We start from the raw sequence: 18,614 nt of genomic DNA, 5'->3' as shown, positions 1-18,614 counted from the left end.
ATGGGTGTGCGTGGCCTGGGAGCCTGTGGAGACAGGTCCAAGGGGGGCCGGCAAGCCACGAGGCCCAGGCCCATCACTACGGTCAGAGTCTGGGGCTGTTACGATGCCCGCACCCTTGGCAGCAAACTGTCAGCCCTGGAGAGAAGAAGCCGTGTGTTTATTCCTTTTCAAGGGTAATGAGAGAAAGAAGGGAGAGAGTTCAAAGGCACTGTGGAGAAAAGAGAATGCTTCTGCCTGCAGCTCAGAAGTTCTCCCCCAAAGTATGGTGACAGGGAACATTTCCTAAGCTGTCTCTATGTGCTAACTCATCTCATCGTCAGTGGTCCTGGGAGACAGCTGGCCCTACTTCAAAGATTCCCAGGCTCTGGGGATGGGATGGGGAGGGAGAGGGTGCAAGATGGGGAACACATGTACACCCGTGGCGGATCCATGTCAATGTATGGCAAAACCAATACAATATTGTAAAGTAATTAGCCTCCAAAAAAAAAAATAAAATAATTAAATTTAATTTTTAAAAAAAGATGGCAGACAGCATATATAATAGGCCTTCCTCCTGCCTAAAATGCTATGAAGTCATGACAAATTTGATATGATAAATTAGCATGCTTCATTTTTAAAATAATCTTTTGATCTCTCTCTTCCGTAAGTGGTTGCCCAAGTGATGTGGTCACTTGGAGTACTTGAAGATATGATAATTCTCTTTCAGGAGAGCATGTATATAATGTATAAAAATGTTGCTATTAGAATTAAAACCGCCACTTGAGAGGAAATGAATGATTTTGCTCTAGCTGAACCAAATGTGTTAGATGATTAAACCTCCTGCAAAGGAGATTTATGCACAGAGAGGGTTCCTTCTTTATAGAAGTTAACTATGGTAAATACCTACCATTTTTATTAATTTCACCTTCTCCGGTGAAAAGATTTTTTATTTGTCCCTTCAACAACTTAAGTAAAATGTAGAAGTTCTAGCCCTACTTGACTAAAACAAAACAATAACAACAAAAATAACTTGGAGGGAAAATGTTTCTATGGGCCAGAAACATTTCTATGATAGTGCTTTCTAAATTTCTTTATTTGCAGATGGGGTAGCCCTCACATGTAACATACCATCTATGAACTAGGAATAGAGGATAGAGACAGGACCGTGAAATCAACCTATATGTCCCAAACTCATTCTCTAGTGTTTTACCCTTTGCTGTTGCTAAATTATGTTCAGCTCTTTGCAACCTGATGGACAGTACAGCAGTCTTCCCTGTCCTTCACTGTCTCCTAGAGTCTGCTCAAATTCATGTCCACTGAGTCGATGATGCTAGCCAACCATCTCGTCCTGTTTTTTCCTTAAGCTCCGGTTATATTTGAAATAGCTTCCCCCTGATATCTGTGGGGGATTGGTTCCAGGAGTCCTGATGGATAATAAAATTTGCAGAGACTCAAGACCATCATGCAAAATGTCTCAGTACAATGAATACAGCGCAGCTTCCATATGTCAGAGTTCCTCGTCCTCAGATTCAACCAACTATGGTCCGAGGATACAGAAGGCCATTTGAGTGCGTTTCTTTGAAGCTAAAGGACATCTTGCCTTATCTATTATATGTATTATCTTCTAAAATGTTTATAGGTTAACAACAAAAAAAAGGTTCCCAGGGTCTGATGGGGCTTTTCCTCTCAGCACATCAAGCTGCTCAATCTTGCCATCTAACAAAAAGTCAGCACACAAGAGGCCCCCTCCGCCCTCTAGGGCTCCCAGCTGCGGCTGTCACGTGGCAGGCCTCCCCTGCAGGGTGGAGCAGCCCTGACACACTCCTCTGCCCCTCCCCGACGGCTGCCTTAACGCTTGCGCAGTGAGCAGTGTCCACTGGGGCTCTGGCCCTTTCATCCTAGCCAAGCCTGTCTTGTGCACCCGCCCCCCCGCACACACTCGGTTTTCCTGCCCGTCTCTCCTGGTTCCCACTCGCCGCCCAGGTCAGGCTGTCTTTGGCTGGTTCTCTCGTCTGCCCACCTTTCAGATGTCACCTCTCGGAGCCCCAGTTTCAGCCCCTCCTCTTCCTCTTCCTGCGCTCCCTGGGCACACTTGGCTGTCACTCAGCCCAGACTTTGTTTCTGAGCGCCAGGTGGCCACCCCCTTAGGAGACCCTTCCCTCCTGAGTGCCCTCCTGATTCCTCAAACTTAATGGATTCAAAAAGGAATTCATTTGCTTCAGTTCACAGCCCGCTCCTCCTACACTTCCTGTCCGGGAGAAAGGCACGGCGCACCATTCTCCAAGCTGGGACTCTTGGTTCTCCCTGCTGTCCACCTCTCCTCCACGCATGGCCCCGTTGGCCTCCGTCTCCCACCTCTTCACTTCTCAGCTCTTCCACTCCACCTCTGTGCTTAGCTTAGACCTCACTGTCCCTCGCCGGGATCACTCCAGTTACACTGGATTCTATGGCTCATCTCTAATCCCTTCTAACCCATCCACCGCCTGCCCCCAGAAGTCCTGAGCTGCTTTTCTGCTTAAACCCTTAACTCACCATCACCAACTGCTGCAGGAAGCCCTAGGTCCTATCCCAGTACATCAGCCCCCCTTCAATGCCATCACTTCTTGCCATCTCCCCTCAATCAGAGTTCTCAAACTCAAACGCCTCTAGGGCCCAGGTGCGATGGAAATGGGTGAAGCAGGCTGAGTATAAGAGGATGAGTAACAACAGAGACGGGTGGACTGGAAGAGCAGCTGACCTAAGGCATTCGAGTTTAAGTCTGACAAGACATCTTGCGGGTGCATTTGGCCCTCGGGTTGCCAGCTTTGAGATCTCTTGCCCATACCTAACTGCTCATACTCACCATGGTGCCATGCCTGGAGGTAGCTTCATAGACAGGTGAACCGGGCAATCACCTTTTTAAAGCTCTGCTATTGCCATCTTGTAATTCTTAATCATTTTAGTTTGGATTTTTATTTTATAGTTAGAGTCTAAGAGGACAATGGGGCCTGTGCTTGAGCAGAGGATACAGTACATGTCTCCCCCTTCCTATGGCCCATTTGCGTGCAGGGGACACCGGTGGGCCCACTGCTCGTGCGGTTACAGTGACATCCAGAGATTCAGACAAAGCAGGTGTGTTGTCCCGGTGACTGAGTGCACGGGGCATCACAGCCCCAGAGGCCACACTTGCCATTCTAAACAGAACCTTAAATGCAGAAAGAAGGCAGCGGTATGCTAGGAACCATACGTAACCAAGTAATCCCATTATATTCTTTCTTACTTGTGTTATTTCCTTGGAGTAGACAGTAACTCATGCTGAAAATGTTATAGATGAGGGAAAGATAGAGCAACTCACAGTTCCTTTTCTTTTATTCAGGGAGCCAAACGTAGGGAGTGGGGGAAGATTGTGAGCACATTAAGAAGAGAAACGGATGAGTTTGTTCTGCGCCGCATTTTCACTGGTCTGCTAAGAACAAATTACACAGGAACATAGGAGCCGTGAGAAACAAACTGTATCATCTTGGTGGACTCCACACATGAGTTAAATGATCTTACCTTTGCACTGAAAACTGGTAGCGCACAATATAAACATGAATGATAAAATTCACGCCAGTTATTTAAGTTTGTAAAAAAATTTTCCTTTACTTACAATGGCATGAAGTAGCAAAGAAAAAAACCAAGTGAAAGAGAGAAAGGTCAGAGAAGAAAGGAAACAGCTTTATATTCACTATCTTCAATGACACTTTCCATCTTGCCTTTTGAACTGGGGCTCCATGTCTTCATTTTGTACTGGGCTCAACAAAATGTGTAGTCAGCCCTAACTAAACTGGTCCACTGCTGGGGCTCTTGTTGACTCTGGTCCTTCTTACTGCAATGCCACCTTTCTTCCTGGCTGGTTTTGCCTCATCCCTCAAGACAGCTAGGCCAACTTCTCTATCCAGAAGAGAGCCCCTCTGACCGCAAAGCACTCTATGCTTCTGCTCACCCCCCTGAGTTGAAACTGGGTTTGCCAGGTGGCTCAGTGGTAATCAATTTACCTGCCAATTCAGGAGCCACAGGAGATGTGGGTTTAATCCCTGGGCTGGGAAGATCGCCTGGAGGAGGAAATGGCAAATGTAGTTTCTCCAGTTTTCTTGCCTGGAGAATCCCATGGACAGAAGAGCCTGGCGGTCTACAGTCCACGGGGTCGCAGAGTCAGGCATGAATGAACGGCTGAACGCCACCCAGGACCTGAACTGAAACTGTGTTTCTGGGTCTCATAGACGAGCTTGTACACAACTCCAGGTCGGGGACCCTGCCTCACCTGCTTTTGTAGGACCAACACCTACAGTGCCTGCACATCGTCAGCACTCAGTACTGTCCTTCAACTCAGTACTGACAAAAGAGTGTGCTCCTCTGTTTAAAACCTTCTCTAACACCTTTCGATCGAAGTCCTCATGTCTTACTCCCTTCATCATCAGGCCCTCTCCCTTATGTCTCCCGGTCTGTGCCAGCACCGTGGGAGCCCTTCCAAACCCCTGCAGAGGCTCACGCGGTCAGCTCTGCCCTGGTGACCACACCTGGAGATGGGGCTCCACACTCAGAACCAGAGACAGCCTGCCCTGGACCACATTCCTTGCCAGACCTGTCCACTCTAGTCCCTGCAGCCCCTCCTGGTGACACCTCCGTGGAAGTGGCCAGCGCGGCGGGGCTGGGTGCCTCAGGAGTGGCCTGTATCCTTGTAGACAGGCACAGACTCTCCCTTACCCACTTACACGGAGCCGCTCCGCTTTATATTTGTGTTTCTAGGGCCAGCGGCCTCTGTATTCTGACAGAGGCTCCTTGTGGTTTCAGGGGCCTGGTGAGCTGATCAGCAAAGTGAGAGCGGAGTGTCTGTGGAGCTGGGGCTGGGAAAGGTGCCTGTCAAGAGACTCCGGGCCGCCGACGGGACAGTCCTTGGTACTGGGTCTGGGTGCTGTGGAGGCTGCGGCCGGCACCGCCCTGCCCGTGTCGGCGCCACCTTCCTCAGGCCGTCTCATGCCCACCACCAGCATGGCCGGCCAGGCCTCGGGGGTTGTTACGGCCAGTTACTTTGTGGAAGAGGTGGTCTTCATGGGATCGCATTTCCAGGTTCAGCCGTGAGGCAGGCTCCCTGGTATCGCTGTCATGCCGACTGTCCTCTTTGCTCCTCCCCACTCTGCCCACACCAGCCTCTCCTACGACGCGCATCACAGCCCTTAAGGTCTGGGGCTCTGCAAAGCCGTGGCCCCACACCAGCCTCTCCTATAATGCGCATCATAGCCCTTAAGGTCTGGGGCTCTGCAAAGCCGCGGCCATGGGGCACCCATGTTCTCGTCCTCTGTGGAAGCCTGACCAGAGCTCCCCACACCACCAAGGATGGTGACCAGTCCCCTCCCTTCCCTCCTGGAGCCTGGCTCCCATCACTGATGGTGTTTTTCCTCTCTTGTCCTCGAGCAGCTATGCTTTGGCCAAAAGTTAATCCTAATTTGTTTATTTCTGGAATTTTTCTGAGCGTCTTACAATTCCCTTGGGAAAACTGGTAGACATTTTAGGGCATCACAAAACCAGGTTTGGAAACCACAGGTAGGATGTTCCTTCTAAAAGCAGCCCCGTTTAAAACCATTCAAACAGCTGACACTCGAAATTGCCAGGCTCATTTAACAGCAAACAACCTTTCGCAGGTAGCAAGTCAGTGGTGTGTGTTGGTTTCAGACAAATGATTCTTATTTAACTGAAGGCTACATATAGTCTTACTTGGCCAGGCACAGGCAGGCAGGAAGTGTGCTAAGAAGGTTCCAGAAAAGAAATCCCATCCACACTAACAGCAGCCTGAGAGAAGCATGTGGCAGCAATACGTGATTGGAAATGATTCCTGAGAAAACCTGCCAAGACTCCACCTGCCTTCTCTCTGTGCCACCTCCTCTTTTCATCCGTTGGCATTTGAAGAAGCACTTATATCTGTGTCTGTGTCCCTGTGTTTTTCTTCCGCAGTAGATACAAGAGGCAAGAATCCCAGATCTTCTGAAAAAAACCCTACAGGCCAGTCTTTAAGCAGAAGCTGACATCCTCTGTGTAAGACAGACGGATAAAGTAGATGAGGCCCATATACACTATGGAATAATACTCAGCTGGTAAAAAGAATGAAATAACGCCATTTGCAGCAACATGGATGGACCGAGAGTTTACCATACGAAGTGAAATAAGTCAGAGAGAGACAAATATCGAAATCTAAAACAAAACGATACAAATGAACTTATTTACAAAACAGAAACAGACAATTAGGGAGTTTGGGACGTTTATACACTTCTGTGTTTAAAACAGGTAACTAACAAGGCCCTACTGTGTATATAGTACAGGGAACTCTGCTCAATATTCTGTAAGAACCTAAATGGGAAAAGAGTTTGAGTACGAATTGGTATCAATACTTGTATAACTGAATCACTTTGCTGCACACCGGAAACTAACATAGCATTGTTAATCAACTATATTCCAACATAAAATAAAAATGAGGAAAAAAGAACCCCAGCTCTTTTGGAGAATCCCCCAGGCCAGTCTTTAAGCAGAAGCTGACGTCCTCTGCTGTATAGTGGCTCAGTTGTGTCCGACTCCTTCGCCACCCCATGGACTCTAGTCCGCCAGGCTCCTCTGTCCGTGGGAGTCCCCAGGCAAGAATACTGGAGTGGGTTGCCATTTCCTTCCCCAGGGGATCTTCCCGACCCAGGGATTGTCTCCTGTGTCTCCTGCATTGGCAAGCGGGTTCTCTACCGCTGAGCCCCCAGGGAAGCCCCTCTGTGACAACGTGATTCTGGTCGAACAGAATATTGCACCACAAGAGAAAGTGTATCCCGCCTCCTGCTCCTCTGCCAGGCAAACAACTGCCGGGACACAGGGTTTCTCTTGTCTGGGCATCGGCATCTCAGTCAGGCTAACGAAGGAGGCGGAGTCCTGAGACCTAAGAACTCCAGAAAGATGCACGTCGGAAAAGCGCGCGGGGGCAGGCAACACCCAGGGGAGGCAGGCGGGTTGTGGAGACAGAGGAGAACGCACTGGCTGAAAGTGAAAGTGTGAGTCGCTTAGTCATGTCTGACTCTGCAACCCTAAGGACTGTGGCCCACCAGGCTCGTCTGTCCGTGGCATTCTCCAGGCAAGGATACTGGAGTGGGTAGCCATGCCCTTCTCCGCGGCTCTTCCCAACCCAGGGATCGAACTCAGGTCTCCTGCATTACAGGCAGACTCTTTACTACCTGAGCCTCCAGGGAAGCCCCTCTCCTGCTGGCTAGGAAGTCACCAAGGGAAGAGTTTCCAGCCGGGCAAGCACCATCCCTGGGGACATACAAGGAGTGAGGACCTGCCTGCTGCCTGTACTCCGCCTGTCTGCGCGGGGACAGTGGTGGGCAGCTGGCTACGTTTCTGGAGGAACTGTCCCTGCCATCCGAGTGGTAGACGTGCGGGGGCCCTGGGGAGTGCACACCCCTGGCAGTGGGGAGACGAGGTGCTGGGCTCAGGGTCTGTGGGCCCATGAGCAAGGTCAAGGCTGCCCAGAAGCCGGTGTGGAAGTGGACCCTTTGCTCGGACCCTGGGGCATTCTGCAGAAATTGAGCAAGACCCACAGCTTCAGAACTGATTCTCCATGCAGTGAGAAATGGATCTTCTACTCTGGGGTCAGCTTGCTCCCACTGTGACAGTGAAAGGGACGAAAAGAAAAACATTCTTTCCTCCCACCCCAACCTCTGTGGCTCAAGAACTGTCTCCTTGCTTAGCTTCCTCCTGGCCAAGGTTCATGAGATTTTGCCTTGGGGTCCATGTGACTGGACCTTGTTTTACTCTGGGATTTTTTTTTCACCCAATAAGAATTCCTTGCTATATCACAGCCTGATACACTTACTACAGGATATAACGAGCTACAGTGGAAGCCCAAGAATACTGGAGAGGGTAGCCTATCCCTTCTCCAGCAGATCTTCCCGACCCAGGAATCAAACTGGGGTCCCCTGCATTGCAGGCGGGTTCTTCACCAACTGAGCTATCAGGGATTCCCAATTGAAGCAGCAATCTTTAGTAAATTTCTAATTTCTGAGACCCCAGAAGGGCAGAGATTTGGCCAAGGTCACACAGCTCTCTGCAGCAGGGACTAGGCTACAACCAGGAGTCTGGCTACTGGTAGGTGCTCCTACCAACATCTGTCTGGCATGGCTGGCACCTCATCCTGAGGAGGAACTGGGAAAGAGGCTGCCAAGGGGGCTGAAAATGGGAAGAAGAGAAAGAAAGGTATAAATGCAAATCGCATCTCTGTCAAATTAAGTTATTTTTAATGAAATTACTATTCACTCGGAGAAGGCAATGGCACCCCACTCCAGTACTCTTGCCTGGAAAATCCCATGGACAGAGGAGCCTGGTAGGCTGCAGTCCATGGGGTCGCGAAGAGTCGGACACGACTGAGCAACTTCACTTTCACTTTTTACTTTCATGCATTGGAGAAGGAAATGGCAACCCACTCCAGTGTTCTTGCCTGGAGGATCCCAGGGACAGTGAAGCCTGATGGGCTGTCGTCTATGGGGGCGCACAGAGTCGGACACGACTGAAGCGACTTAGCAGCAGTGTTATTTTTCAATCAGTATTGATGGTGACTCGATGAACGTTTAAGTCTTTTTGAAAAAGCCGTCAGTGGCCAAGTCCCACTTCCCTTCCTAGGTGCACCCCTTCCCCCGCCGTCCCCACCCACAGAAACACACACACACGTTCACGTTTCACTGTTCTCAGAGTCACCTTACGGCCATGGAGCGCCCAGGCACAGAACAGGCTATATTCTCTGTTTCTGGAACATACCCTGTTCAGTTAGACCTACCCAGTCAGAAGACTTTCCTTTCCCACTTAGCAAACTCCTGTTGATCCTTCAAAACTCAGCTCAAAGGATACCTTCTTAGAAAAGCTTTCCCAGTCTTCTTAGCTGCCAGGCAAGCTGCTGCTCCCTCTGCCCCTGTCTCACCACTCCCCTGTGACGTCATTTATCCCACGATGCCATGATGTTCCCATGCTTTCCAAGGCCAGGGGCTAATGAGATTTGTTCCCTGGGGCTCACTATTTCCCTGATCCCTCCTCTAATACTCTGGGATCCCCCCGCCTACACACACATAAGAATCTCTTGTTAGTTCATGGCCTGGTAAACATCCTGCAGAAAATGTAGTCATCACTAAACAACCAAATATCCAACACCCATCACAAAGCCTAGTGCACCAGCATTTGACAAATGTTTATAAAACGGCACATTTTGAATATAGACCCTAGATGCTAAAACTGATCATTGCCCAAGGTGTAACTCCACTTGCCTTTCTTTATGAAGCGGTTGGAGCATCTGACTCCCCCCTCTCCTTTCAAGCTATTTCCAGGCTCAGCCTTTTACTTGAGCAGGAGACCCAAGCCAGGTGGAATGGACTCACCTATGACGTTCCGTATGTCATCTTCTTCCTCGGGGCTCAGGGTGGGGCCAGGGGGCACGGTGCCCTGCGCGGCAGTAGAGTCTTTCCCTGGTGAGTCTGTCCTGACTGGAGGCGGAGGCACTGGGGCTGCGTGCGTTGCCTCCACAAACGCACCCTCAGGGGCCACTGACGGAGGAGCTGAGGCTGGTGGTCGCTGGGTGGCTGTGCGGGCCACGGTGGTGGCTGGTACCTGAGTAAAAGGTGTAGGGACTGCCTCCCCCATGGGATCTGGAGACGCTGAGGTCGTCGGGAGCGGTGTTGAGAATTGTTCGACTGAGGCGGAGACTGTAGGGTCAGGGGCGCTGGGAGCTGAGGTGGAGGCCGGCGGCCGGGCGGAGGGCAGGGCTGTGGTCGGAGGGCCAGCGCTGGTGGTGCCAGCATCAGCTGTCACAGCGGCGCTGTGCCCGGTGGCTGCTGGCCTCCGGGTGGTGCTGGTCAGCAGCTGGTTGTGTCTCAGAAGCTGATCTTCAATCAGCAAATCCATTCCGTGTTCACCACTGAAAAATTCGTCTTCTGGGAAACAAACACACAGGTGCCTTTGTGACTCAGGAGTCAGCACCATGTGGTATGTGGCAGATTAATGATACCCTGATTTATTATTTTTTTAATTAATTAATTCATTTTAATTGAGGATAATTACTTTACAATATTGTGATGGCTTTTGCCATACATCATGAACCGGCCATAGGATACCCTGTTTCCAAGTGGAGCCCAGGTGGGATTTAGAAGAAGGTGACAGGAGCACATATGGACGCATTTCCTGGAGGGTCTCTCTGAACAGTCTGCCTCCACCCACCACCCAGGGACCACAGCCAAGGGCTACAAAACCTGGGAGGAAGTTAGTCACTCACTCAGTAGTTATCAATGGAGCACGTGCAACAGTGAGCCTTCACGGAGCTTCTGTCTAATGGTGGAGACGCCAAGCATTAGACAGATTGTCTCCTTGAAGGTGTTATGAGGAAAGGCCTAGCAGGGTGAGGGGAAGCGGGGGGATGGGAAGCTTGCAGTCACGGATAAGTGGTCAAGGTGAGACTCAGTGGGATGGGGAGAGGCGCAGAGGCTTGAAGGAGTGCGGGGGGTAACCAAGCAGGTGACAGGGGAGGAGTATTCTAGGGAGAAACAGCAGCAGTGCAAAGGCCCTGGGGCCGGAACACAGCTGCTGAGGCTGAGGAGCAGTGAGGTGGGCAGAGGTCGGAGGGAACACAGCCAGGTCATGGAGGGCTTGGCTGCTGTGTTTGGACTTCAGTTTTTATCCTGCGTGAAACGGGGGAGTCTGCAGGGTTTTGAGCAGAAAAGGAATACTAAGATGGAGTGTTTTCTTAGGACACAAAGAGGTCTAACCACAAAAGACATAATTGGTCAACTGGATTTTATCTGCTCATCAAAAACATCATTAAAGAACTAAAGATACAAGCCATGGGCAGAATAAAATATTAATATCTGCAATACAAAGGATTTGTCCCAGAATATAAAAACCCCACAGATCCATTATTTATTTTGGCTATGTTGAGTGGCTTGTGGGATCTCGGTTCCCTGACAAGGGATTGAACCTGGGCCACAGGAGTGAAAGCACCAAATCCTAACCACTAGACCACCAGGGAACCCCACAAATCAATAAATTAAAATGGTACACAGTTAAAAATGGGCAAACTGATTACGCCAGCGACTAGGGGAGCAGAACCTATCAGGAGGCAGCTGAGGGGGACTGGATGGGAGGAAGCAGCATAGCAGGGAGAGGGGAAGAGCTGGGCCTCCTGGGTGCTGGGCAGGGACAGACAGAAGAAAAGGAGCGGCCGGCGGCAGGGACGAGCCCAGGAAGAGGAAGTGTAGGGGAAACAAGATGAAGAGGAGGTGAAAAGGAGTATCTGTTTTCTGTGAAAGAGTGAGAAGGGAAGAGATGAAAGGGTAGGTGCTAGAGTCTCGGTCAGGAAGCCCAGGGCCCCCCGAGAAAGAGCAGGCGGGAGAGGCCACTGTGTGTCTCTGAGTGGGTCACCCCTCCATGCCTCAGTGTGCGCATCTGAGAGGGGGGCACTGAGGCCCCTTCCGGCTCAGCCACGCTCCGCCTTGTGGTCCTCTGCAAGCCCAGAGAAGGCAAGTGACTTGCCCCAGGGTGCTCAGCAAGCTGTGAGGAAAGGCAGGAAGGACTCTGGATAATTTGTAACTGCAGGTAATTCTCAGGTAACCAGGCTGGCTCTGCGGGGCCACAGTAGTAAACAAACTGCCGAAGGCGGGTGTGGCTCACGGGAAATGCCCCTCCAGGGTCCAAATGGTGACTCCCTCCCTGCCCTGCCTCTGGGGGGCCGCCCTGCTGACCCCAACTCACGATGCTCTTCGATGTCATTCTCTTCCTCAGGGTCCTTGGCTTTGTAGTAGGTGATGCCCCGGATTACGGTGGGCCTGGAGGCTGGCCGGCCCCTCAGGTGGACCTGTCTCTGCAGGGGTCGCTGTGGCTTCACCACCTCTGGCGGAGCCAGTGGCCGCGTCTGCAGGAGCTTGATGGATTTGATCTGTTGGGACACGGTTTCTTCCTGCAGAAACCTCTCTTCATACTGCTCCTCAGAGGGGACACAAGGGAAGGTCAGGCCACTGGTCAGACAGGCAGGGGTCAGGCAGAGGCAATGCTGGAGTCAAGGCCATCCTAGTCACAACAGCTAATCCTAAAAGCACTTCCTAAGCCAGGCACTGTTCATCTTCTTGTCAGCCCCATAAGGGATGAACCATTTTTAATCATTCCCATTTACAAACTGGAAAACTGAGGCACAGAGAGGTTATGTAAATTACCCAAGGTCCCACAGCAGGTAAGTGGTAGGGGCAGGATTTGAACCCAGGCAATGGCACCCCACTCCAGTACTCTTGCCTGGAAAATCCCATGGACGGAGGAGCCTGATAGGCTGCAGTCCATGGGGTCGCTAAGAGTTGGACACGACTGAGCGACTTCCCTTTCACTTTTCACTTTCCTGCATTGGAGAAGGAAATGGCAACCCACTCCAGTGTTCCTGCCTGGAGAACCCAGGGACGGCAGAGCCTGGTGGGCTGCCATCTGTGGGGTCGCACAGAGTCAGACACGACTGAAGCGACTTAGCAGCAGCAGCAGCAGTCTGACTCTAGACTCTGACTCTAAACTCCATGCTATACTTCCCAGAGAGTGCAGCTGTCCTCTCAGCTCTGGCCTAGAGATGCTGGGTGCCTCAGATCTCATGCAGTTGTTTGTAATGAAATCTATGTGGTTGGAACATGAAGTGTGTTAGTCATGCAGTCGTGTCTGACTCTTTGTGACCCCATAAACTGTAGCCTGCCAGGCTTTTCTGTCCATTGGATTTTCCAGGCAAGATTACTAGAGTGGGTTGCCATTCCCTTTTCCAGGGGATCTTCCCGACCCAGGGATGGAACCTGGGTCTCCTTCATTGTAGGCAGATTCCTTACCATCTGAGCCACCAGGGAATCCTGGCATAAGAAGGCTGAGGGTTAAGATGCACACCTCAGGATAAGGCATGACTGCTTTTACTTGTGCTGTTGGAACACACTGCCCCAAGCCCTCCCTAATGCAGAATAAAGTCCAAAGTCCTTGACCTGGCACTGAGAACTCAAAGTGACTTGACCCAGCTCAGCCTTCTTCTCTCTTGCTCCACCCCCAGCCTCCCCACCCTTGGTATTCCAGGCACTTGGGTGACTCCTGAACTGCTTGGCTCTCCCGAACTGCTTGGCTCTCCCGAACTGCTGGGTCTTTGCTCAGATTGTTTTCTCTGTCTGGAAGGCCATTCCCTCCCCGCCATATAGCCATTTATTGAAATCTACCCACTTTTCAAGGCCTGGTTAAAATCTCAGGACCCCAAGGAAATACTCCTAAACCTTTTCATTTCGAATTAATCTTTCTTTCCCAATCCTTACTTTGCAGCAGAAACTTCTAAGTGACTATCCAAACACCCTGCTTCCTTTTCCTAACTTAATGAGAAACTGGTTTTGTGGGAGTGGTCCTGGGACTAAGTTCTGGCTGTTAAAGTAGAAGTAGAAGTTGGTGGGAAGAGCTTTTGGAAAAGTTCCTTAAAACATGGGGCTGACTCAGCTGGAAGACATCGTTTGCACTTTTCCTCATTTCTTTAGCCAGGAGAATGTGGGCAGGATGGCTGGAGCTGAGCAGTCATCTTGTGACCATGAGGGGATTTTGAAGATGGACATCACTAATGACATCTCACAGCTAGCTATACCAGCTCTGGGCCACCTGCCTCCAGAACTCTTTTACATAACAGAACAACAAACCCCTATATTGTTTAATGCACAATATATTGGTCTCTTACTCAAAGCTGAACACAACTCCTAATGGATAAAACTCTATAGTATTATAACACCTCTCCCATCCCACCTTCCACAGGAATTTCTTAAGAACATTGTCTCTATAAACTATGAGCAATTGGAAGAGCAGAGACAATCTCTTGTCCATCTCTGATTCCCCTGAATATATGTACCTTAATATTTATTAAACTGAATTTCTGAATCATAACAAATCCCAAAGAACTGTCTACACTTGTGACTGGCACTGGGATTTTTGTCAAATCAAATGATGCTTTAAAGTAGGTAGCCTATGACCTGGGCATCATGATGGTACCAAAAAAAGGCCTCTGTGATGATTATGGTCACACAGAAGGACCGTCCTCTCCATTCATCCTGGACTCTGACCTCTTGCATCCACAGTGTGGCAGAGTCCCTGGGCACTGCCTTGGTCCATCCAGTCATAGTCCCTCACCCAGAATCACAATGGCCCATTTTTGAAAACAAACGGGCTTGGGCACAGGGCCTGTGAGCTGGCTGTGCTCCAGTGCAGAGCCACCAGGCAGGGCCAGTGGCTCCATCAGTAAAGCAAGCGTGGACCACAGGAGGTGTGGCCCGCCTCTGCTCTCATGAGGACTTTGAACGGCTGAATTATGAAGAGGTCACTCTTTGTGGTCACCTAAGCCCTGAAAACTCCTCTTCTCACCAGGAGGAGGTGGGTGAGCTCCCTTAAATCCTCGGTGGAATCTGCCCAGAGAGCAGAGCCCACTTGGAAACAAAACCTCTGTCCCTTTGATGCTCAGTCCTGAGAGGCAGAGCAGGACCTTTGAGCTCCCTGAACGTCAGCTGTCAGGGATCCAGCTGTCATGACAACTTTTTCATTCTGCCTAGGAAGAAGCAAATCAGATTCTTGTTCTGACCTTTAAAATCTGGCCTGGAGAAAATCTGGAGTCCTCATTCCCCACCACACCCTGGGTCTGTACTGGTTTTCCCGTGACAAAAGACTTTATCCAGATGGCACTGCAGACAGGGAAGCTCCTAAACATGTGTTCTTCACTCCCCATGCTGACCCACTCCTGGAAAACAGGGGACACTTTTCAGCAGCCTCCCCTTGCCGGGGCCAGAGAGCTGCCCAGAAGAAGCAGGCAGACGTGTGCCCTGGGCAGCCCTCACTCCCGCTAACTGCCCCTCCCCAACTGCCCATGGTTTGCTGGGGAGGTGATCGCCACTAGAAGTGCAGGGAATACTTGGCTGCTGGTGGTGGCATTTTACTGAACATCTATTATGGGCAGACGTGTCCCTTCATATTCCTTTTAACCCGTAAAACAATGAGGCAAGATAGATACTATTATCCACATTTTACAGATGAGTAAAGAGAGGTTCAGAGTCATTCAGCAATCTGGTTGACGGGTAATCAATTAAGTGAGAGAGCACTTATTAAGTCATGTATGTGCACGCTAAGTCACTTCAGTCATGTCTGACTCTGCAACCCTACTGGACGGTAGCCCTCCTGGCTCCTCTGTCCGTGGGATTCTCCAGGCAAGAATACTGGAGTGGGTTGCCATTTCCTGCTCCTTATTAAGTCATAAGGCTATTAAATAACCCAGGGCTGCTTGCCTTCAGAGCCTGTGATCCACCTTGATATAGCTACACTGTGCTCAGCTGTCACCACAGGACTAGCTCATCTGCCATCCAAAAAGTCCTCAGGGCCGTGGTCTGGCTGGTGTCCAGAAGCCTTGGGTATTCCTCATTTCCCATAGGAAAGAGCTGCCTGGGAGGCTGACAAGAGGCCCCAGTCCTCAACTCAGACTCCACAGGCCATCTAATTGCCAGACCTTGGTTTCCCTCTGCATTGCAAAAGCAAGTTGTCATTTCTTCGTGGCAAACCCCAGGAACTGTCTTTAATTCCAGACTTTTAGGGATGAGCGGGAACTGCAGTTCCCTCTCCCAGCCAAGGAGATGGAGCAAGACCGTGGACAGCCTCTGCCAGAGAACATATAATTTCCTTGGATTCGCTGGCGACAGGCTGCACGGGGCGGCAGCAGCCCCCAAGTTTTGGTTTCCTCTCTCTGTTAAACTGTTGTATGACTTCAACTCCTGGTGTCCCATGTTTCCAATCCTACCCTGACCTCTCCACCCAGCCCCCAGAGCCCCCTGCCAACCCTCCAGGCATGGACCTTCTTGGAAAGACACCTCCAACAAAGTGCCATTCACCATTCCAAAAAACCCTGACATAGTCCATAAAAACCTTGAAAATAACAACCAAACCCAGACACCCCTCTTTACCCCCTTTTCAACACGGGGTTCACTAAAGAGACAGAAAAAGGGAGAGGAAGATTCTAGCCTCGTCTCCTTCACCTCGCCCCTCTTTCTGGTCCTGCCCTGGCCCTGGCTACCCCCACCACTACCCTGGTTTGGGTGGATTGTGCTAACCTCATCAGTGTGTGAATGGGGATTTCAGGAAGGAACAAGGTTTGCTGAGCAAGGAGAAAAAGAGTTTGGTGTGTTTGATTTGGTTTGCTGTTTACCCTCAGGAAATCTGAGCTGGGCTCCTAAACATACCACACAATGTGTCATCAAGACAACTGATGGAATTCTCAAGCTCAGCCGACTGGGAAATTGGAGCCAGAGAGGATTGAAGTCAGGGAGCGCCTGATTCCACTGAGCGGCTGGACCGGGCAGATGATGCCACACGGGCGGTGATAGGAGCCACTGGGCCCCAGGTCTGATGAACCCAGGGCGCCTCCAGTTTCCGTTAAAGTGCAAAAGTCCTCTGGCTCTTTGGTTTACAAGTTCAGACTTGCTCAGGGGTGACCCACCAACCAGACTAAACATACGCTCAGTCACTGGCGTGTCGAGAACACCCAAAAATGAGAATAAAAATAATTTTTGACGATATATGATATTTCCAAAAAACCATCAATGGAGTCATCATGGGCTAAGCCAGAAAATTACTGGCCTTCCTTATACTTATTTTCTGGTTTGGAAATGGGTTTATTTCAAGTTACAAATTGGGCGGGGTGCAGGCACCAGACCCTCTTCAGGGCGTCTTGTCTCCAAAGTCCTAATCTGCCTGCTCTTCTGCCTTTGGAACACATGCCCCAGGTTCCCCAAACCCACAGCTGCTGCCTGCTTGGCACCACTTGGGGAATTTCTTTGCTCAAGAGTTCCAAGCCCACAGGCCTAACCTTACTTCCTCTCTTACCCTGATTCTTAACAACCAAGGCAACAAATCCTTTGCAGCTACACTTCCCAGCCCTTTTCAATGTCACAGCACATAGAGACACAAGTTCAGGGGTCTGCTGTCACTGTCCCAGACCCTCTCAACCCACACCCTGCCCGCCTGCCCCAGGCTGAAGGGATCCCGCAATGGGTCACCTGAAATCCACGCTCTGCTGTCCACCAGCAACCCGTGGCCCAGTAAAAGTAAGCATGACGTTTCTTAGCTGTCACTATTCCATGTTGGCCAGGGACCCCTTTTATAACACTTTATCCAGACCTGCCTTGCTGATAGCATCCACCCTCTGCAAGTCCTGCTGCCAGAATTTACCTGTTTCCTCTTTCGTTATTTTAGGGGTAGCTCCGGTTTCACAGGCAGCAATTTAGGAGATAACACATAAATAATAACATATATAACTGTTGGCACATAAATATAACTTGGTAAGCAGAGCCAAAAGAAACAGGTATCAGATGGGGAGGTATTTTTAAGCAAATAGGCTCTTTGGCATCACCCAAATCACATTAGGTAGTGTTTCATTTCATTGCACCAACCCAGACACTGCTGAGTGGGAAGAGGCAGAGATTTGAGACCCCTGTCACCGCTTCCCGGCTGAGCCACGGGGACCGTTCCTGGATCTGCTTCCTTTTCTGCAAAGTGGGGGTACTGATGTCGGCCTCAGCTGCCTTCCAGAGCTGGGGTGAGGACCATATGGTGTGATGGATGATGAAAGTACTAGAACATCACAAAGTCCCTTACAAATAGGGAGGACCACAGAGCAGACTGCTTCCAAACTGGGACTCTTCTGAGAGTGACAGGAGTTATTCGTGGTCATGCCGGGACAGCAGGAGTAAACTAGGATGGTCCCAGACGAGCCACCTAACTTATAAATGCAAGGGATGTTCAAAACGGCAGGATGAAGTATAATACAAAGAGCAGGGCCCGATCCTCAGGAGACCCAGATCTGAGTGCTGGCTTCAACACTGGCTGAACCTCTCGGGGCTTCAGTGTAAAGTGCGATGGGGTCCACTTCTGCCCCGTCAGACCGATGGGACGGTTGAGTAGATGGAATGAGACCATGCCCGTGGGAGGCTGGAGCCCGAAGGCTCCATGCACCTGCGAGGGGGTGGGCATACGCTTTCCGGAGGGCTATGGTCAGAGCCCCCCGGAGGCTGGGGCTGTACCTCGGGGTGGGTGTAGGCTGCAGCCGCGTCCCTCTGCAGGGCCGAGCGGATGTCCGGAATGCTGTCCAGGATGTTCTTGGAGCAGTTCTCTTTGCCTCGCTTGTTCATCTCAGTTCGAATTTCTTCCACGTCCTCTCTGATCTGCTCATTTTCCTTGGTGAGGTTTTTAGATATTTCCTAGCAAGAGAGAAAAATTTTAAAAGGGAGTCGTTTAAAGTGCTCTGAGGACAAGCAGGAGGGAGCTGGCAGCCACCTCCTGCTCAGAGCCCAGAGACTCAACAGGCAGGTTGAGAAACCAACCAGAAACCACAGGGGCCCTCGGGAGTGTCCAGCCCTTTGTTGAGGACCGGCGCTAGGACTCAGGTGGCATCTCCAGGGCAGCTTGGCTCCAGTGTGTCCACGACTGGAAATGCTTCCCAATACCACCACGGCTTTCCTAATAATAATACTGTCGTGTCCCCGAGCTACTGGGACACCTGCAATTTTTCCATCCTGTGTACACAGTATGCTCCTACC

At 50.6% G+C, this 18,614-nt stretch overlaps 1 protein-coding gene across 3 annotated transcripts in view; it reads right to left on the bottom strand.

The window, feature by feature from the left end:
- Positions 1-18,614, bottom strand: part of OLFML2B (olfactomedin like 2B) — a 47,824-nt gene that overhangs the window by 5,287 nt on the left and 23,923 nt on the right. The window contains exons 4-6 of one of the 3 annotated variants that reach the window (XM_068963734.1): positions 18,099-18,275; positions 11,755-11,986; positions 9,393-9,944 (exon numbers count right to left, since the gene is read on the bottom strand). In XM_068963734.1, the coding sequence (XP_068819835.1) occupies positions 9,393-9,944; positions 11,755-11,986; positions 18,099-18,275 (961 nt within the window). The remainder of the gene's footprint in view (positions 1-9,392; positions 9,945-11,754; positions 11,987-18,098; positions 18,276-18,614) is intronic. The other 2 variants (XM_068963735.1, XM_068963736.1) reach the window with 2 other exon arrangements.

This window comes from Capricornis sumatraensis, chromosome 2 (genome assembly GCF_032405125.1).
Source record: "Capricornis sumatraensis isolate serow.1 chromosome 2, serow.2, whole genome shotgun sequence".
NCBI classification, from domain to species: Eukaryota; Metazoa; Chordata; class Mammalia; order Artiodactyla; family Bovidae; genus Capricornis; species Capricornis sumatraensis.
The sequence above is the reverse complement of the archived record's forward strand: the minus strand, read 5'-3'. Positions and strand labels throughout refer to the sequence as shown.